Genomic DNA, 22,103 nt, shown 5'->3' with positions numbered 1-22,103 from the left:
TGCCTGGCTTGTTCCACTGGGGGCATTTTGGTTTTCTAATTACAGATACAAAATGACAGCACCTGGCAATGGATGTTCTAAGCATGGGCGTGTTGCAGCAGCTACTGAAAGGAGGAAGCTTTCTCCCCAGATGTACCCACAGATGACTGGGAGCATCGACTGTGGGGCAATTAAGCCTGCATTGCAGCCACCTCAAGATACCTCCCCGCTATGGCCAGGGACAGCTCTATGGGCTTTTCCCACCTGATGATTACTGTGCCAGGATGGGATGGAGACACCTGGATATGTAGTTGGCATCGCCCAATTTCTGCACACACTGCAGCTGTGCTGGACTGCACTACACTACAAGGAAGCAGCTCCCCATATGCCTGCCAGTAGGCAGTGTAAGTTATCCTCCATCCATTGCCCCCAACAGACTGCGATTCCTCGGCTTCAGCAGTTAACAAGGGCTCCCCTCCCCACCTAGAGCAACTCTTCTCCCAGGCAAAAATAAAAATATAACAGGTTGTTTTAGTAAGAACTAATCAGCCTGCTTTCCTTTCACTGTCTCTACATCTGGACTAAATTTGGTGCAGATTGAGGCCCACAAGTTGGCCCACTTGTGCCTCAAACATTCATGTGGCCGCCATCTTGGATTGGGGTAGATGACATCTTCACAAACTATGCCATTAAGGTGTCCCTACAGCTGCAGCCAATTTGGTTCAAATTGGTTAAGTGGTTCACAAATTAGCACGCATGTGCCTCAGATGTTCACGTGGCCAGCATCTTGAACTGGAGTGGATGACATCATCACACACCATGCCATTTGGGCATCCCTATGTGTCCCTACAGCTTTAGCAAATTTGGTTCAAATCGGTTAGGTGGTTCACAAGTTAACCCACTTGTGCCTCAAAAGTTTATGCATCCACCATCTTGGATCAGGGTTGATAGCATCATCACAAACTACGCCACTGAGGTGTCCCTATGTGTCCCTACAACTGTACCTGATTTGGTTCATATTGGTCTAGGCGTTGCGAAGTTGATAGCAGGGGGACACACGGACACACACACACACACAGAATGCCAGGTGATCTCACAAGCCTACTGCTAAAACACCTAAAACTGGTGTTTTAATTTTTGTTGTCATTTATTTTAACTAATGTTTCAACTTTTTCTGTTTGCTTTGTTGTAAACCGCCCAGAGACGTGAGTTTTGGGCAGTATAAAAATATGTTAAACAAACAAACAAACAAACTGAAAAGTAGGATAAAAGCGGGGGGGGGGGGGGAACTAAGCCTGATGCTTTGAACAACCTATGCCCCATCCTCACCCTGGGATAATCTGGGTTTCTGTATCACTCCACCAAGGAGGATTCAGGTTTATTGAATGATTATAGACCTGTTATATAACACAAATAAGTAGCAAGAGCACCAAACCACAGATTACAAAAAGCATACCAAAAGAAGAAGGAGGATTGTGCCGCCTGTCAGGTACAGATGCCATAATAAAATGGCCACCTATATGAGTTTAGCACCAACAACATAAACTTTCTAAAGAGCAGAACTGCAGCACAAAGCTGAACGCTAAGATTATCAGAAAAGGGGAAGTGGGTTATTAGTAGAGTCGGGGGGGGGGGACCCAAAAGCACAAAGAGAGTTTCTGGTTAACCCAACTTGTGGAAGAAGAAGAAAAAGAAGAAAAAGCTGTCAAATCGGAAAAGTTAGCGTAGAATAATTGAGATACAGAAAACGTTCCATAAGAAGAGCCAAATGGATTAAGGCTTGTCAGAGCTTGATTATCTGCCTAGCAGAGAAGCAGGATTGGGAAGTATATGAAAGAGGGAATTGGCTGAAAATAGAGGTGCGTTCCCACTGCTTGGACGTCACTCAGAGAGTCGGTTTCAGGGTTTCATTCTTAGTTCTGTGCTATTATTGCCTTATGCTAATTTTAATTCTGCTTGTTTCTATATGATTTATTTCTTCCATTTTTATACTGCCCAATCCACAGGGGCTCTGGGCAGTAACAATTTTTTAAAAAAATGATGAAAAGGCAAGGTATGTATACCTTAAGCATAATGGGTTGTATCCAGAGGAAGAGCATCCCAAGTTCCACTGGAATGAATGAGACTTAAGCTAGGCTAGTCACAGATCACTTGTTCCGTTGATTTTAACGGTGCTTCCTCAGGATCCACTTTCTTTGATACAACCTTCTCTGGCCCATCCAGATATTCTCATGGCTGATCCCATGTTACATCCTACGCGAGTACAATATTCTTCCTCCTCCATTGACATAGCTGTCTTGAGAACTCTACTAATCCCAGGAGTGAAAGTAGCGAGTCTTTTTTCTTAACAACAACAAAAATCATCCCAATACGTATATATTTTGAAAATCCTCACTCTTTTTCAGGGAAATGTCTACCCTGATTGCTTCAAACCTTGATTCTTCTCTGGTTTGCTGGTGATTTTCTTCCGAACGCCACTCTAGGCTCCCTAGAGCCCTTACAAGATTTCCTTAACTGCTGAAGGTGAGAAGTGGAGGTGGGGAGAGACCTCTCTGTTGTGCTGGCAGGTCTCTCAGACCAGAGAAAAATAGTACAAGCACAGCTGAAAGAGACAAAGGCCCCCGAACAAATCCACACCAAAAGCGAAAAGAAGGGTGCTTAGAGCAACCCACCCGTCTCCTTCGGGAAAGCCCCACAGCGTATCTAAGAGATGCTCAGACCAGAAAATCCAGCACCACTGAAGTGAGGCTGCACATGCTGGGATCTGAAGGGAAGGGGGAGCAAGATCAAGCGGAAGCGGCACACGGGGAGGGGGCCAGAGGGGGCTGGGAGAGCAGAGAGGCCACTTCTGAGGCTCAGGGCAGCCCGAGGCGTCAGCAGTCGAGGCCAGGCTGGGCCTCACTGCCACAGTCCACGTCAGCAAAAGCCAAGGGCAGACACAGCTCCCTCCACCCCTTTCCCTGTGGGAAAGCCAAGTTGTGCTCACACCAAAGGCAGCTAGTGGGTGGGGGGGGGGGAGAGGAGCCAGGGACGCCACGCTCCAGGGAGTGGAGGAACAGCCTCGACAGGCAGGGAAGGAGGCAGGGAGGGAGGCAGAAGCCGCTGGAGGTGGCTCCTCCGGCATGATCGGGGCCTGGAGAGTTCCGGCCCACCCTGGAAAGTGAGCTTGGAAATCGCAGGCCTCCGAGCTGACGGGCTTCCCAGACGGACAGGAGAAGTGCAGCAGACCCTGAATGAAGAGCCTACGGCCAGGATCGCCCTCTCAGAGCAGAAGGCTCCTCTGGAAAGTGCCTGGTGCAGTCTCAGAGACTGACACGGGCGTCGGGCAGGACCTCCAGTGGGGAGGCTTCAGTGCCTCGCACACATCCATGTCTAGGAACAGCGGAAGCTGCCCAACTGACCTGGGTTATGGAGTCTGGCCATTTCTTATTGTAGAACGGCAGGCACCAAATCCAGGGAAAAAATACACAGGTTGGGACAGAGTATAAGGTCCTTCCACAAGGCAGCTTGCAGGGTAAACACCCCTGTGCCATTTGACTCCCTCCGCCTCCCCAACTGAAACAAGAGGCTTTGTGGGAGTGGTGGGGAGGCGGAATCTACATGGCGCAAGAGTGCTGCAAAATGTGGAACTGAGGGTCCAAACTTGCATAGCTCCCACAAAACCCAACATACCTTTTTATTTCAAAAAGGCAAATTACTAGCCCTTGAGGATGAAGGGAAAGCAGGCAGTTTTGATGAAAGGTGCGGAACCTGATGAGGGAGGGCAAGGAGCCCAAATGGTCCTCCTGCATCCCGGAAAAGCATTTGTATGCTTTAGAGAGTTGCCTTTGTGTAATGGATCTATTTCTCGATCCACTTACAGGATTTTGGTTTTCTAGCCGCAGGTATCTGGTCACATTGGGGGCAAACAGCAGCTCCGGAGAGGGAGGGAAAAGGGAATTTCATGGGGAAATTATATGGGGGAAAGAGCTGAGCTCCTCCTTCCCACTGTCCTCGATCAAGAGCAGGCTTGCACTTGCTCACAACTCCAAGGGAGCAAGCCACACACCAAGTCCCTGCCATGAACTCCGTGGCTTGATTCACGTGTAATGCCTGACCACAGCCTGGCATTACACAAGCAAGCCTCGGACGCCTGCCCTCCAAACCAGAATGGCAAGCACAACTCACAGTTCAAACCCAGCTGGGCTGGATGCAACAGAAAACTAGGGTTTGCACTAAACAGAAACAGTTTGAGTCTGAACGCAGAAAGGGAGCAAGGATCCCACAAGAAGTTCCCTACCCTCCGAACTTTCAACTTGGAAGATCAGGAACTTCATCTGAACTGACCCAGTAGATCTTTCACAAGTCATTCTCTCGGTTGTTCACTCCCACCCCCACCACCCGGTCTTCCAAGTGGGCATAATACTGACCTACCTTACAGGAGTATTAAGGATTGGGGAGCAGAGCTGGGCCTGTGGAAGCGAGCATGAATTGTCCCCTTGGCTAAGCAGGGTCTGTTTTGGTTTGCATTTGAATGTAGGACCATGTGTGAATGCTGTAAAAAGCTCCCTAGGGAATGGAGTCATAGCTCAGTGGAAGGGAATCTGCCTCCCTGCACGTACAAGGTCTCTGGTTCCTCCCTGGCATCTCCCTCTTGGAGAGTTTCCTGCCTGAAACCTTGGGGAGCTGTTGATAGTCAGAGTAGACAATACTAAGCAAGATCGACCAATGGTCTGACTCGGTAAAAGGCAGACTCCAATGTACCTACGATTACCAAGGTGGTCCAAGTGCACTAAATAAATGCCAAGTTTGACTACGACTAATCCTGGATGGGTGGAGGCGAGTCACTGATCTTGCCAGAAATGGCAGACTCCCACAAGTACACACACAAAACCAGAGGCTGGCATGAATCTAGAGGCATGCCAATTGTACCGACAAGCCAAGGAGACCCAGGGATTGCCAGCCTGCCTATCTCAGGCTTGCTCATGCCAGCTAACAAGCACTGCTGAGAGGCAGCCTCGATTCTTTCCCAGGGTTCCGCCAGAGACAACGGTTTGCAGTAGAGTCTGCAGAGCAGCCAGACAAATTCGAAGCAAGATCTCCGTGGAAGCATGCAGGCAAGGCAGTGCAGCGCGAGCCCCAAGCCCACATCCTGGGGAGGCGTTTTGCAGCAGAAAGGCTGCGGCAGAGAGGAGCCGCCAAGGTTGCCTGGCCTGTCTGACTGCCTGGGCTGCTCTTGGAAAGAGGAGCAGAAGCACGAGAGGCAGAGGGGCGATTGTTTGAGGGCCGTATGCAGAAGAGACTCAGCGCAGAGTGGGGCTTACTTCAAAGTCCCTGAGACGGACTAGAACTCTTTCAGCACATCGGCTACTCGAGCCCCACGAAGCTCAAGAAAGGTCGCTGCCCTCGACCACTTGGCCTGCCGTCCAGCTCCCACACCGCAGGGCAGCAGGCGACAAGGAGCAAAGGTGAAGCATGCCAGTATTGCGCAGGGAAGGGGTCAAGGCGGCCCTGGAGACGGCCACGACATCCGTGCACTCTGCACCCACTCACTGTTCCCACAGCAGAGGGAAAGGGGGGGGAGGCGGCAGCAACAACATCGGCCAGGCACTTGACTGGCAGCTCACCTTCTTGTGCTTCTTGGCCATCCACTTGTCCCAGTTGTTGAGCATATCCAGCCACTTGGATTCCCTCTGCCTCAGCACCTCCAGAGGCACCTCCTCCAGCCTGGGGGTGGGGGGGGGAGGAAAAAAGAGAGGCAATAGGTCAACTCACCAGACTGGACAGGCTGATCCTCTATCACAGCGGTCACCAGCTTTTTTTTTTTTTTTAAATACACGTACATACTCCTATTACAGATCTTCAGCTTGTGTACCCTATAGAGATTGTGTGTGTGTTCGTGTGCGTGCGTACACGAATGCAGTGTGAGGACACAGAGGAAGACCTTCAAGTACCCCAAGGGGTACTAGGACCGCCTGTTGGGACTCCCTGCATTGCTCCAGAGAAAGTCTGGACTCTTTTCTGCTTTGCCTTAGGCAGGTGGCAACAGCAGATCTCAGAGAGTAACAGCCAGGCAGATTGCTCTTGCCTCCCATCCCTAAACACTGAATTGACCAGTACCCAGTAGTTCTGGTGTGTGGTTTCAGCCAAGAGACACCAGGGTACGAAGGAAGGAGATGGTGCGTACACACACACACACACACACACACACACACACACACACACACACACACAGAGAGCCCTCAATGCAACATACGAGAGGCTGGGACAGTGTTTCCTGAGCTTCCCTTACGGGAGAGACCTTTCTGAATCCACAAGTCAATATTGCATCTGCCAAGGTTTGCTTTCAGAGCAAGACTGGAAGGAGAGAAATGAAACTCAGAGCAGTGACTCCAAGAGATGCTCTCAGCAGAGACTGCCAGTTGTGAGGAATTCTGCCGCAGCTTCATTAGGTGCAATGAAGAAGTGACCCAACCATAGCCAAGGCAGAAGGTGGTGCAGCAAAATCACCATCCCCACAGCACAGACCGAATGGAAGGAGGTTAAGTCAGTGCCACCACCGTTCTTAACTGGTGGAGTGATCTGTCCGGTTACGTCCAATAACCAACAAGGCCCTGGAGGGCTACCTAGTTAAGTGATGCCAAGCGGCTGCGGCCAGCTCCTTAGAGGGACAAGTTCAGCCACCTGAGAAGTCACCTTAAGGAAGGTGGGCTAGGGTGACCCATGACAGAGCCTCCTCTCTTGCGGTGTCACGGAGGTGTCTGCGGGAGCTTGCCTGTGGCCAGTTTGGCTATTTTGAATCACCCAGGCCTTTTAGAATGTTGTCAGTCTTTGTTTCAGAGTCCCTGGCAGCATCTCCAGGTAGGGCTGGGAAAGATCCCTGCCGGGAACCTTGGAGAACTGCTGCCAGTCAGTGTAGACAATACTGAGCTAGAGAGACCAAGGGCCAAACTCTAAGGCAACTCCCTATGATCCTATGTAACACCAGTTTTTTGGGGGGGTGGGGGGATGTTGTAAGGTATTTCTCTTAGAGGATGGGGCCATTGATCAGTGGTAGATCATCTGCTTTGTATGCAGATGGTCCCCGGTTCAATCCCTGGCATAAGGCAACTTCCTGTGGGTTTTTGTTTTGTTTTACTGTGCTTGTTTTAACACTACTTGGCAAGTTCCTATCTGAAAAGCAGTTTAAAAATTTAAAAATGCAGCAGGTAAAGTATTTTGTGGATGGGTGCACCAGTCCTACTGGATCAGGTTGGTGTTGTCCATCCAGGCCAGCATCCCGTTGCCATCAGCAACTCGCCAGATGCCTCCAGGAAACCCACAAGCAGGGCAGGAAATCCCCAGCAACAGCTCTTCCAGTGGGATTCCCAGAACAGCAGGCAGTGGCTGCATCAGACTTCTATAGGAATTACTTTCAGACCATCTTCGGATGCCTCCTCTGCCATCACATGTAAAGTTCCCTCTACTAACGGATCCTGTGAGTCACTCTCTCGGCCAATACGCCAAAGCTGTCAAGCTGTGAATGAAGCTGCCACTTTCTGCTAAATACTGAGGGCATAGCCACCCTGGCATATACTGACTTACTAGTACTACTTACTTCTGCACAGGAAACTCTGGGAATTTTAGCTTCAGGGGAGAAAGCAGCTAGGAAATTGAAGAATTCTCACCAAATGACAATTCCCAGGATTCTTTGGGGTGGGGGGGAACAGGCATCTTAAACTGGTAGAAAACCAGTATCAGCCTAGAAGGCAAACAAGTGTGAAATCTGAGCAATTCCTTAGCTCAGAGCTTCTGCCTGCCCCACTTGACCTCAAGCCTTGCTGTTCCGACACTGTGCTGCACACCGAGATTCACTGGAGCTCCACTCCGTTCCACTGCCAAGTCCCACCCACGCTGTGCTTCCCCTTCCCGACACAAGCAGACAAAGCCAGGGCAGGCCTGAAGCAGGCTCCCGCTAAGCAACTCCCCAGTTCAGCAAGCACAACCAGTTTACACCGTTTGAAAGGCAACTTAGGGCAGGCCTGACAAATCCCAGGCGCCGGGGAGCCATGGCACTTAGAAATTTATTTGTGGCAACTCAACTAGGAAATTCAGAGATAAATATTTCATGAAATAATTCTATTTGCCCCAGCAGGCCTGTTTCTATTCTGTCACCGTATTCACCTGAAACCAAAATGAGGTTTCCACCCAGTTCTTTCCTGTTAAATATGTGGGGGCCAGGGTTCATCTTAAATTCAGAGTCCTCTTTCTTTGGGGTAAATATGGTACTTGTAAAGGGACAAAGAGAAGCCAGTTTGCCTTTCCCCTTCCCAATGTCTATGACCAAGTCCAGCAACTTTGTCAAGTGTCCACAGTCTGGCTCCTAGTTCCAAAGAATAGTTGTCCAGGCCTGACTTGGGGCTAACTTTTCAGGAATTAAGCTGTGGAGATCAGGAGGCCTTTAAAAAAGAAAAGAAAAAAGGAAACAGACCGACCAAACAAACACGCCTGCTTGAACGCTTGGCAAGTCAGTCCCCTTTTCTCTGCCAGGTATGTATATTTATGAACTTGCTAGTGCTGGAAAAAAAAAAAAAAACCAAGGCCACAGTCCACTTCCTCCCCTTCCAGCCTCTCAAAATGCTGAGCAGCAGCAGGAGGGAGTGGATGGCAGCACAAACACCAACCTGATCCAAGAAACAACCCATAGGATGGCCAAAAGAGGAAATCATCAGAATTCACAGGCTTCCTTTAAGTTGGAGAAAGCAACTCCGTACCCCAGGGAGACCCAACGGCAGGGCAAAAGACCCCCGATTTCACACACAGGACCCTTCTTTCAATGTTGCCCAGCATACATGGGCAACTGCAACACAAGTACTTTGGCAACAGCTGGGTGTTGTAGGCATGGCCAGCAACACAACCTGACCCTCATCGGGTCCTGTGGCCCAAAGCACCTTTTCTAAGGTTGCAAGGACATGTGACAGGGGGTCCCGCCAATGCAGAGGTGAGGGGAAACCCAGTCCTTCCCCTGCCCATGCTATTCCACCCAGCAGGGGTTACTTCCAGTCATGGAAAAACACAAGAGGACAGGCAGCTGGAAAGAAGCAATGGTGGAGGGTGAGGGGATGGAGGTTGGAAGGGGTCCCTGCCCCACAGATGCTTCACTTGAGATCTTCCCCCAGCTTCTTCTGCATTACAGAGAAGTCAGCAGCAGCCCAGTTCTTGGGTCTATCTAAACCTTCTGAAGATGAATAGCCAACGCAGATCTCCCCAGAACCAGAGATCCTTCCATTGCACAGCTCCAATTGCAATCCTATTCTGCATGCCTGCTGGTAAGAGGAAGCAGCTCTGCCCTGCCTATAAGAACAGTATGCACCCTTGGCAGACGTAGTGCCTGGTCAGAGCATGGATGAGCATCTGCTGCCATCAAGCCCAGCTGGGTCATGACACTCCAGGCACTCAACAGGCAGATGGTGCGCTCTCAAGTTCCTTCTCGAACCCTTCAAGAACAAGCACTGTTCTCTCGGGGCCCTCCTGCCTTTGGATGGGGCCATGGCAGGGCTGGAGCATCTGCTTTGCAGGCAGGAAGTCCACCTTCAATCCCTAGCAACATCTCCAGGTAGGGCTGGGACAGACTCCTGCCTGAAACCTTGGAGAAGCCACTGCCAGTCAGTGCAGATAAGACTGAGCTCGGCGGGCCAAGGGTCTGACTCCGTATAGGCCAGCCAGCCAGTTTCCATGGTCCCTTGAAGAGCACAGAGCCTTGCTGAATGCCAGCACCTCGGTGGAAGGTGCACGAAGAGTGGCGTCTCTTTCCCCAGAGCCCTTTGCATGGTGCCAGTAGGGTTGTGTGGATTATTTGGCTTCAGCTACTCGGGGCTGAATGTTTGCACAGGCCTGTTCATCTGCTCTCCCAGCACACAGTGCACGAAGCACCAGTGCATCTGAACCCATGAGGTTGCCTTCAGTGCTGGAACAGAAGCCTGGGCAGAGCCTCTCTGCTGGGATCGCAGAAGGTCAACAGCCGCAGAAGCTACTCCACAGTGCCCCTCTGGGCCACTCCCTGTCTCAGCCCACACGTGGAAGTGAGTCGGAGGAGGAGGAGGAGGAAGAGGAGGAGGAGTGACTCTGCCAAAGCTTCCACTGCACTCCACGCAGGAGAGGAGGTGCTGGAAGGGCCCAGCAGTGCCAGGGTTGCAGGCCCAGCAGCCCTCATCCAATTCGAGACACAGCCACCATTAGAAGTCAGTTGCCGGTGTGGGGTGTATGCATCCTGGAGAAGGACTCAGATAACAACCCTCCAGATGCTCCCAGAATTGCCTTCTGTTTACCCCTGCTAACCTGGCAGAGAGGCACCTTTCAAGTGGCGGCTCTCTTTATATTAAGCAGGGGGAGAGCAGTTCTCCCTCTCCCTCCCCAGCACAGCATCCCTCCAGTGGCTGCTGCTGGTGGAGTCTGTCTTGTGCTTCTTTTTAGATGGCGATTGCTCTTTTGGGGATAGGGAACCAGCTTCTTCTTCCCCTTGTGTAAACTGCTTTGTGAACTTTGTAGAACAGTGGTATATAAATGGTGGTGGTGGTAAGTGAATTTTTTTTTTTTTTTTGGTGCAACATAATTTTTAAAAACCACCCCACAAATAAAGGGATCTAGGAACCCAAGTTCCATGTGAATCCTTCATATATTACCCCAACATTTTTTTTAACAAAGGGTTCTAAAGGTTTTCAGATTATCCGCTCCCACTGCTCAGCAAACAGGGCTGGGCTCCCGACTCTGTCTGCTGCCTTCTCAGTGCTAGCTGAGCCAGGGTTTTCCCGCACATCTGCCCCGAATCCCTTGACTGAGGCTGTGAAGCCTGCTCAGTGGGGGGAAAGCGTTGGGGAACTTTAAGCCAAGGCCCCAGTTACCCTTTTGGAAGGGGACCAACTGCTTGAGGCTCCCAGTGCCGGCTGAACAGGTCCTGGCTGTGTACCTCCAGGAACAGGCAAGACAGTTTGTCAGGAGCTGAGGGGTTGCTGGACAAGGGCCCTTTGTTTGCACACCGGGGCAGGGTGGAAAAAAGCCGTAATGCAAAATGCCACTGAGCTGCCCCAGGAGGAAGCAAGCAAGCAAGCACACAGGCCTGCTCTCAACCCCAACCTGGTCTCCTGGGTGCCTTCCTTCCAGTGCCACTGCAGTTGGCCTATCCCAGCTATGCCAAGGTCGAGTCCCGGGCTTCAAATGTTCTCTGTGGCCGGAGCCGTTCTCCCTGCCTTTGATGATGGGTTTGACTAGCTACAATCCAGGTTTATAGGCACCTACGAGGCCAGGCTGTGAGTCAGGCAGTCCCCTCTCCCGAGCCGGCTTGTGCCCTGAGTGCTTTGCGTGGCTTCAGGCCAGCTATTCTTCTCCCAGCCGCAGTGCGCACATGCACGCACCCAAGCCCCCGTCTCTGTAGCATGAGCATTACTGCAAAGATTACTCAGATAACATGCTTTGACCACTCTAAAGCAGGGGTTCTCAGAAGGCTGGACTACAACTCCCATCATGCCCAGCCTATATCCGGGCGCTTAGCTGCTGCTTGGTTGCTGTGCCTGGAGTGCCTGAGCTAAGCAGCAGCCAAACAGGCATGCACCATGTCTCCTTTTGAGCAGGAAAAGGGAGGTGAGTGGACCTTGGGGTGGAGAGCCAGTCTTGTGGGAGCGAGTATGAGTTGTCCCTTTTGCTAAGCGGGGTTCACCTTGGTTTGCATGTGGGCCAGGGCTCGGTGGCAGAGTACCTGCTTTGCATGCACAAGGTCCCAGGAAGCATCTCTAGGGAGGGTTGAGAGAGACTCCTGCCTGCAACCTTGGAGAAGACAATACTGAGCTAGATGGACCAAGGGACTGACTCGGTACAAGTCAGCTTCCTATGACCACCATTTTTGGCTCAGTGAGCAGGGCCAGGCAAAAAATTGTGCAGCCCTGCCACTTAACTCCAGATCTGAAGCCAACATGAAACCCCTATGTCTGCACCCACAATCACTGAAGCCCACAATGTGACTGCCTGCTCTTTGAGCCAGAACATGCTTTCCCTGACCTTTCAGAGAACTTTAAACTCTTTGGTTTAATAATACGCTCTGCGCCAGGTTATAGGCTGCAGGCATATCGCCTGGCTTTACTGGCCCCATTCCAGGCTGATTACCAATTCCAGGAGAGAGCCAGCCAGCCAGCCAGCCAGCCGAGGACAAGGCAGAACTTTTGAGAGCAGAGAGCCTACCCGAGTGACACAAACTGCTCTCCCCTCACAACGCAGGAGAAACATGCTTGCATCTAGCAGAACCTGCACGGCTCATTTTTTCCGGCTGCCCAAAAAGGAGACGCAGCTCTGGAAACTAGCAATGCTGCCAAACCAGACCAAAATTAAAGGACGGGGCAGCCAAGAGCACACGCATTCCACACAGCAGCCAGTCAGCGTTTTGCACAGGGGTGTGGCCTCCTCAAGAACTCAGAGTCCAGGGTGCAACGTTCCACTGGGGTCTAAAAGCTAGCAAGCCGACCAAATTCTTGGAAATCCATCACGTCTGACAGAAACTGGAGCACTGGTTTCAAGGGCCACGAACAAGGCAACTTTGATCCAGGAACGACCAACATCTTGCCCAGCCGCAAGCTGCCTTGTTTACGGTTCTTGGAACCCATGCTCCAGTTTGTATAAAAGGGGAAGTGTGCCATCGAGTTGGTGTCGACTCCTGGCAAACACAGAGCCCTGTGGATGTCTTTGGTAGAATACAGGAGGGGTTGACCATGGCCTCCCCCCACGCCATATGAGAGGATGCCTTTCAACCTGTTGATTTCTCTTTCTTTTTTTAAACTGCTAGATTCTACAGGTTCACTGCCCTTGGAATTCCCCACATACTGTCCAACCCTAGGATACAGATGAAACAAAAATGCCAGACGCCCCACTGCCATCCCCAGCAAATGATCAAAAGCAAATCCAGAAAGATGCTCAGTGCTTCCAGTCTGGCACACCTGCAAGGACAGCAGCTGCCACAGGATGCTTTTACTTAAAACATTCATCACTCCATGTGCTTGAGGCTTCCCACAACAAAAATACACACTTCAACACAAAACAGTGCTATAATACACACAGCTGCAGCAGTCCAGAAACCTACCTAAAATCAGCGCCAATGGTTTACCATGCAGTCTGGCAGAACAAAATGAGCCTAGAGGGTGTTTCCCCCCCTGAAGATCAGAAAGAAGGTCTCCGACACAAATATCCCTTTGGAGACTGATCTCTAACAATGTTTGCCAACCCATGGTAAGAGTTCCACGGGGGCATTTCACAGTAAGGCAGCTGTGACTTGCCCAGGCAGATTATTCTACGCCAGGCCTTGACAAATTCTCTTCGGATCCAGGAGCCAGACAATGGGCACTTGCCAAAATTATGGGCCTTAGTGAAGGACACTGTGGGAATGGGGAGAGGGCAAATGGACTTCTTGGCCTCCCTTTGACAAGTGGCAAACTCAGAACAGGAACAGGGCTGCCTGGGACAAATAAAAACCTTAATCATCCCACCTCTGAGTATTCTAGTCTAGGCGTGGCTAAATATCTATTTCTTTTCGATTTCTAGGCACCATGCCTCCCTGGATTTGCCAAGTCCTACATGTGGGAAGCACCAGCACAGGGACCACCCAGCACTGCGCTCCCTGGTCCCACCAGAAGTGGAGATAGCTGGAGCAGCAGCCTGTTGGATGCCAGCCCAGACCTCACCCTTCCAAAGGGGTGCGTTTGGGGCAAGAAGAGTGCCGCGTGGGGGAGAGACCAGGAGGCAACAGCAAATGGAGAAGCTTCTCCCTCACTGCACATGAACTACAGTGGACGAGTAGCTCACCCCACACAGCTATCCCTAGAAGCAGTATCCCCCCCCAAAAAAAAAAGTTGAAGTGCCCTGATCTTGGAAGCAATAACTGCCAAGGTCCTGTTCTGGAGATCCTAGCTTTCGGCAAAGGAGCATGGAGCCAAGCCTGACCAAAGAATCTTAAATGACAGAGGGGGCTCAAGAAGAGAGAGGCCCTTCCCAAGACATATTCATGCACCACACCCCAAGGGGGGGGGGGGAGAAGAGCAAACAGGGGAGGGGAAGAGGGGAGCTCCCATGTGTTATTGCACTCACACATTTGTTTTCGTACCACCAGACCAGCTCTCCTCTCCTCTGATCTCTTCCCCAGCTCCAAAGCAGAGAGAGGAGGGCAGGGGCTCCTCTCATCATGCTCACTGGAGGGCAGAGGGACACTTGCCAGGGCAAATGGAAGGGTGAACCTGAACCACGTCTCTCCCCACTCCCTGCCTGGGCGGTAGTGAAGCAGTCACTTCTAAACACCAGAGCAACTGCAGCTGTTTATATTCAGGTAAGAGTTCCAGGTAGCCAGTATTCGGTTAAAAAAAAAAAAAAGCGGTTGCCAAACACTGCCTCCAGAATTTGCGAGCAAGCTGCAAGAGACACATCTATACTACCAGTGTGACACCGCCCCCCTTGTTCTCACAACAGCTACAGATGTTTCCAGCACTTGGCTGTTCCTCCTACAGGAAGGAGGCACTGGAGGGAGTGAGATACAGCTGCTTCCCTGACAACACTCAAGCCAAACATGCAGAAAACCCATGCCCGTAAAGGGAAAAACCAGTTCTGCAGAAGACCCAAATTGGCATCACTTAGGGAAACAGGACAGCAAGTTCCTGGAGCTTTAGTCAGCTACAGCCATCGCACCACGAGACTCATCCCCCACTAGGCTCGACTCTCGGGCTCCAACGCCACCCATTCCTCCTGTAGCCCACATTGCTTGGTGGGTGCCTACATGTTCCTGCTGGCCAGAAGGCCATCCCAGGTGGCAAAAGCTGCCAGGGGCCTGTAAGAGAACCCCTTTAGGGGCTGGGGCCACAGGTCAGTGGCAGAGCATCTGCACGCATGCAGAAGGTCCCAGGCTCAACTCCTGGCAGCATCTCCAGGTAGGGCTGGGAAAGGCTCCTGCTAGAAACCTTGGAGTGAGGCTTCCAGTCAGTGTAGACAAAACTGAGCTAGGCGGACCTGACTCAGGATAAGTCAGCTTCTCATGTCCCTGCCTTCCCAGTTTTCAAGGCTCACCTGCAGCCATTTTTCATTTCCGCCATCAAAGTTCACGGCAAGCCAATACAATCTGAAATTGTTCTACATTATTCTGCGCCGGTCTTTGCATTTGTGAGTGTTCCATGATTTTTACACATGGTTGTTTTAACTACCCAGTGTTTGAACCAATTATTTTTGTTATGGCTACGGCCAGACAAACAAACCGATGGATTGATTCCTCATCCTTTACTGCCAAGCCATGCCAGCTCAAGTTTCACTATGCCATCAAGCACTGATGGGTGAGGGAGAGAAGAGGCATGCTCTGTCCATGCGCTTTGGAGGGGTTAAATGGACTCTGCTTTTGGCAGCTGCTTTGTCCAGTTTCATTATTTTAAGTATTGTAACTTCGAATATTTTGGATGCTAAATTCCCAGGTAACAGCCAAATAGAAAGATGACTTAAGCCCCAAATCTCATATGCATGCTATCCTGACGACAGTATCAATTTAGAATCTTAGTCTAATAAATATTAAGATTTAAGCCTGCTGAAGATCAAGGTCTCTCTTGCTTATTGTTCTAATAAGCCAAGGATTTTTAAAATGCACAATATTCAACCATCAACAGATCAAATTTTGAGTTGTCCAATACCCAATCCAACTTAGAAGCAATGCCCTGTTCTCACGCTCACCCTCCCCACCAACCCCCTTTTCAGGACTGGGAAAAATTCCAGATGACAAAACATACTAATGGCGATGCCAAGAAATGCAAAGTATTTTCCAGCCTGGTGAACACACGAGTCTGACCTTTGATTCAACCAGCCCCATACTGTCGATTCTGTCCGGCAGTAACTCTCCAAGATCTCAGACAGAGCATTTCCCAGGTCCACAGCCAAAGATTCTTTGAACTGGAGATGCCAGGAGCCAAGATTGGGACGTTCTGCACAGAGAGAACATGCTCTGCCACTCAAATATGCCCCCTCCCAAACTTCACACAAAGGCACTACATGACCTCTGCCTTCACCAGACTTAAAGGTAGGGCCACATTATTGGCAGGGCTTATCCAAGTTGTGAGCTTAAGAACGCTCATGCCCTAAGCCAGAATCATACCTACATGTGATCTTTGCCAGAAGGCCAAGAAGTAATTCCCAACTAGAATTGTACCTGTCTAGGCCCTCAAGCCCAATGACAGGCATCCAAGAACAGGATGTTGGCATCTACCTTAGGAATATAGGAAGCTGCCATATACTGAGTCAGACCATAGATAGGTACATCTTGCGCTCTACACAGACAGGCAGAGGCTTCGTCAAGGCTGCAGGCAGGAATCTCTCCCAGCCCTGTCTTGGATATGCAGAAGAGGGAATTTGGAACCTGGATGCTCTTCCCAGAGCATCCATCCCGTAAGGGGAATATCTTCCTAAAGCACCCTGCAGAGCCCCACCATTCCCCCCTTTTTATTACAGCATAGTCTTGACCTAACACACACTAAGCCAGCATGGTGCAGTGGTTAGAGTGTTGGACTAGGACTGGGAAGACCTGAGTTCAACTCACTGGGTGACTCTGGAACAGTCACTTCTCTCCATCTAACTTTCCTCACAAGGATAAATAGAACCATGTACACCACTCTGGACTCATTGGAGGAAGAGCAGGATATAAATGTAGTAAATATAAGCATACACTTCATTTTCCCTACTATATTCTCAGGCAGCAAAAACTGGGGGTCAGTTTCAGGAATTTCTTGGGCTAGCCTAAGAAACAGACTCCTCTCACCCTACCCAGCCACCATTTTCCTTCCCAGAATGCCTCTGAGTGACACTATGATTGCCATGGCCAACTGTAGACACCCCATAAACCTGGGGAGAGGGGGGCACGAGAGACACCCACTGCCTCCAAACAGTTGTAAGTGGCTTCCTGCAAAACTATACAATAATTTCTCCCTTCAGAGTTCCTGCCTCATCCCAAAACACCTTCAGGTTTGTGCCAACATCCCCAACAAGGGGATTTTTGGACCTGCAATGGCTTTGACTAAAGCCTTCTCTCCTTGCAACTGCTTCTTCTTCCAACAGCCTCTTTTCCGAGGCCTGCAGTTCTTTCTGTCCGAGACTCAGGGTTCCTGTTGGCCCTTTCGGTTCTAGCCATACTTTTTGGGGCCTACAATGAAGGTGGTGAGCACAGAGCAGGAGTTGTGCCTCTATAGTCCACTAGTTGCATACCAAGCACAGCAATCGATTATAACTTGGTTTTATATACTAATCTTTGCTGTGTTTCTCGAGTACTGCCTTGGGTCACTGAATTGGCAGTATTTTAAAAAAGGAGGTGGCTATTTACTGTGATTACATCATAGGAAGAAAGCAGCTAGTGGTTAGAAATCCAGTTCTGCTCCAAGGCGTCCCTCACGGCTAACCACTTGAGCAACAACATCCCAGTTCCCCCGCCCCACCCCCCAGTTCTGCATTAAATTGCCAGATGGTATTTAAACACTCCATAAATCTGCTCTTTTAAAAAAGGAAAGCATAGTAACGATTGGGAGGTGGGGCAGGGAGAGAAGTAGGGTTTTTAAAAATTAGGTCACAACAAGGCCTCTCTTTTCCATGCCTCGTTTTGACCCAATTTCAAAAACCCACTTCCCAACCCTTGCAGGGCTTTTTTTAAAAAAAAAGCAGATTTGATGACAGCAGGCCTTGCTTTGGGCCCTACTTTCCAAAATAGGGGATGAGCTGCTAATTAATCCAATTTAAAGACATGCTTACATGACAAGAAGTTACCCAAGGGTTGCTAAAGCATATGCCCCCAGGTAGCAATTCCAGGGACAGCTACCGAGAAACGGGCCCTGAACCCTGTGGGCAGAGTATTGAGGAACAGAGGTGCTACTCTACCCTGAAAGCACCTGCCTCACTCTCAGAACTAAGCTTTGTACCCTTTGCATACAGATATTCACAATCCATGTATGACCTGCAGGTTTCGCATGAAGCAGATTCTACTCTCTACCAAGATCAATCAAGCAATCTGCTAAATAAGTGGGGCACAGTTTCTCAGCGCTTTAGAGTCTACCTTTAAGGTCTGTGTGACTCATGTTAGCACTTCTAATGGTCACACGAGAACTCCCCCGCCCCCCCAGGTTCTTGAACAACTAGAAATGGCTTGCCTAAAAAGAAGCAACGAAAGCTGGTGGCTACTAGCTGCGGCAGATGCTCCCATCTGCCTGGGTGGAAAAAAACAACTTGGCGGTTGTAATGTGGTCAGCCCAAAAGAGAAATCAGAGTTTTTGCAGATGGCTGGCAAGAGAGAGATCCACACAAGAGAGGGCGAGGCACCCAAGGGCAAACTACCTTCTTTTTTTGAGAACAAATGCTGCTTTAAAGACCAGAACTGAGTACTTGTCTGCTCCCCTACGCTCAGCTTACACACCAGAACACTTCAGTAGACTTTCCTCACAAGGAGGCTTCTCTTGGAGAAGCAGAGAGCACAGAACAGCCCAAGATAATTTGTAACTTTTTGTTGCATGTGATTGGTCTGGTTTCTTCTGAAGGCAGCACTTCCACTGAGAGGATATTGCTTAATTTGTCTCCTTTACATTCTGCAGAATTCAGGCAAGGCTAGCACAGAGCATTGCTTAGGAGGGGTGGGGAGGGAAAATCACGGGCATGAGGCATGGTCTGAAGCAACGTTCCCTCTCACAGGGATTCCCAGAGGTGGTTGACTACAACTCCCAGAATCCCAAGCTGCAATGGCTTTTGCTTGGGGATTATGGGAGTTGTAGTCAACCACCTCTGGGAATCCCTGTTAGAGGGAACACTGGTGTGAAGGCACCTGATGCAGCAAACATGCTGAAGCTAAGCAGATCTGAGTCGGGCCAATGTCTGGGTGGGAGACCACCTGGGAACTTCAGTTCTGCCACATGGGCAAGCCACATGGTGGAAGAAGGGTGGGAAATGAATTCACTAAGCTGTCCCGGTTTTTCAGGGACTTTCCTTCCTGGAATTTTGCCAAGCATGGCCCAAGAGCCATGCATTACGGATGCCTCCATGCACCACTCAAAGCTGCTAAGTCACGCTCCTGTTCAACTACCCTGCTGATAAGGACTTCCACTACTGGCCCCAGGCACCTATCCAAGCAGGATGTATTTAGCTTCTCCCGTGGCTGCATTTGTTTTTCCCCTAGCCTTTGTTTTCCTTGTCCCCTTTGTCATGGTCTTTCCTGGAAACAAGATATTGGGACTAAAACAGTATTCCAAGTACAGCTGAGGGCCGGGTTCTCGGGAAGAGAGAACAAGCGCCTTGACAGGATGTTACAGGCCGGGCTAAGAAAACACAACGAGTTCTGCACTAGAGCAACCAAAGTTCTACAAGGAAACTAAATGCAATCTGCGCAAGTTATGCAGTTCAAACCCATTTGCAACCCCTGGTTTCGCACTGTCCAGACTTCTACCGTTTTTACTCGTTTGCGTGACCCACCCTGGAGCTAGTAATGGACGGGAGCACCCCACCCTCTGCCTACAGAACATCTTAGTCAACTCCACTGGCTTTTACGATTTCACAACATTGCCTTATATTCCCAGCAGGGGCTGACCAACCTTGGCCCTCCAGCGGCTGTTCGACTGCAGCTGCCACCATCCCCGACTCCTGGCCACTGCGGCTGAGGGAGCTGGAATCTGCTCACAGCTAGAGAGGGTCAAAGATGTGTAGCTCTAGGCGACCAACTTGCTCTTTTTAAAGCAGTTAAATCAAAGCGAAGTTCCAGGTTCGCGAAACAAAATTGCAGAATTGTGCTATACACAGATATGCATATAGAGTAAGTGGCCCTCTCCATCCCCAGCACAGGACCTCCGGTGACAGTTGCTGGTGTCTATCTTATGTTCCTTTTTAGACTGTGAGCCCTTTGGGGACAGGGAGCCATCTTATCTATATAATTAATTTTCCAAGACGGGCCAGTCTTGAATGCGTGGGGATGTGTGGCAACCTCTCACGAGAGTGACTCGTGAGAGCTCCTGACTTCGGCTGGTGGCTGAAGCCCCGCCGGCCTGAGGAGACAGGCAGCAGGACGGAGGAGGCGGACCCGACCCTGCCACCAGGGTGAGGAGGCGGCTGGGCCGCCAGGAAGAGGAGGAGGAGACGGGGCCGGCTTGAAAGCCGGCCAGAAACTGAAGGCGGAGAGGGGGTGGAGAAGTGGGCTGGGCAGGTGTCAGAGACATCCAGGGGAAGAGTCAGGGAGAAGGGGTTGAAGTGGCGGGGGGGGGGGAGAGTCAGGGAGACTTAGGGGCACAGACGCTCCACACATGGTCAGCTAGTTTTTATTGATTATTTCTCTGTGTCATTTTTGGAAGGGGAGTATAGAAATCAAATACATACATATATACATATAGTTAGAAAGTCAGAGCAGCCAGGGATTTAATTGGGGCCAATTTCACTCCCTCCAAACCTGGTTTTTAATGCCATGGCTCAAGTTCTGGATGAAACAAAAATCAAGAATGCCTCTGAGCATGTCTTCATAACTGTGTAGTGTGTTGCCACAGGCCAGACCACGTAACTAGAATTAGTCAAAAGCGGGGCTGTCGTGGAGCTCACAGGTGTAAATAGCCACTTGCCCATGGCATGTAAGAAATGCCATCAGGAAAGGGAGCTGTGGTCCATTGGAAGAGAGTGGGTGGGTGGTTTTATTTCTGTGCACCATGATAAACTTAACCCATCTACCCACATAAAACATTTCAAGAGTTAACAGCTGCACACAAGTAACTGTTTGACTTAATGTTAGTTTCAGTACCTTCCGCCCCACCAAAGTTGGCAGTTCCACTTGTAACCTTTATACCAGCAGCCTAGAAATCCTCAGGAATGAAATAGCACCATACAGGGAAAATGCATAACCTCTAATCAAACTCCAATAACTGCCAAAGAATCACAGAAGGGAACTGTTTTCTGACCCTGATGGCTGCTGCTGAGACACTCTGACCATGTGGACTATTTGATAAATGCTTTAAAGGCATTTCAGAAGTTAACATGAAACTTCATAAACCATTTATCAGTAAAGATTAAGGATGGGAGAAATTTTATTCTTGCAACTGTTTTCTTCTTTTTAGTTAAGTTTTAAAGTCATTCTCACACTCCAAGATAAAGCAGGTCATTAGAACTCATTCTATATCTCTAGCATGAGAAGTTGTGATTGACATTGTTTTTGGTTCTAGAGAGAACTTTTTGCAAATATTTACACTGAAAAAGATCCACAGATGCCCACTTTGGATAACAGTTGCCTTGATGCAAATTTTGTTTCCCTGTATTTCCCAAATTTTTGGTATCTGGGGCACAGTTTTTCCCTGGGTTAAAATTGGAAACACTTCACACTCAAGAAGAAACACATGTATTTAGAATCATAGCTTTTAGAATAGGAAGGGTCCTCAGGGGTCTTCTAATCCAACCCCCCTCAGTGCAGGAATCTGCTACAGCATTCCTGACAGAGAGACCATCCAAGTCTGTGTTTGAAAAGGTGACCATTCTCAGAATAGTGGGCCAGCAGCATTTCCACAACTGCAAAATAATCTAGTTACTATTTTCCCCTGCCTTTCCTTTGGCCCACCCAGTGAGAGCTCAGGGATAGGCTGTGCTCTCCAGCCAATGGTGCTGCTTCTGGGCTGCCTCTCCACCTGTGACACCCACCGGCTGAGGCATCCTTAGCATTTTGCCAGGGACAATGTCATATAGTGATAGGAGGCATGAACTGCATCACATGGGGCCCCTACTCCCAGGTAGCTTAAAGTTTCCAAGACAGACTTCAGTGAGTGGCATAAATACATACACACACCCCTCTACCCTTGCTAACTGGGCAAAGCACCACCAGAGTGGTGGCTCTCGTTTTTAGCAGAAGAGAAACTGTACCAGTTCATCGCAAGATAGCATCTCTCCCAGTGACTATCTTGGTATTTCTCATGTTATATATGTATGTGTGTGACATATGCATCTGTTTATAACTGTGAGCCCCTTTGGAACAAGGAACCACCTTTTGACTCCTTTGCCATCTAAGCCAGTTTGGGAACTTTTTGTGCTGCTGAAGAGGCTATAAGTCTTTTGAATACACCACACAGAACTAGTTTCCGAAATCGGCTTTCCTGGTTGCAGCCCCGACTGGATCT

The 22,103-nt window shown here is 49.8% G+C and overlaps 1 protein-coding gene across 1 annotated transcript in view; it reads right to left on the bottom strand.

Annotated features, from left to right (window-relative positions):
- TBC1D10A (TBC1 domain family member 10A) overlaps positions 1–22,103 on the bottom strand; it is a 42,291-nt gene that overhangs the window by 14,677 nt on the left and 5,511 nt on the right. The window contains exon 2 of the mRNA XM_053280293.1: positions 5,586–5,685. Coding sequence (XP_053136268.1) covers positions 5,586–5,685 — 100 coding nt within the window. The remainder of the gene's footprint in view (positions 1–5,585; positions 5,686–22,103) is intronic.

This window comes from Hemicordylus capensis, chromosome 15 (genome assembly GCF_027244095.1).
Source record: "Hemicordylus capensis ecotype Gifberg chromosome 15, rHemCap1.1.pri, whole genome shotgun sequence".
Taxonomy (NCBI): domain Eukaryota; kingdom Metazoa; phylum Chordata; class Lepidosauria; order Squamata; family Cordylidae; genus Hemicordylus; species Hemicordylus capensis.
The sequence above is the reverse complement of the archived record's forward strand: the minus strand, read 5'-3'. Positions and strand labels throughout refer to the sequence as shown.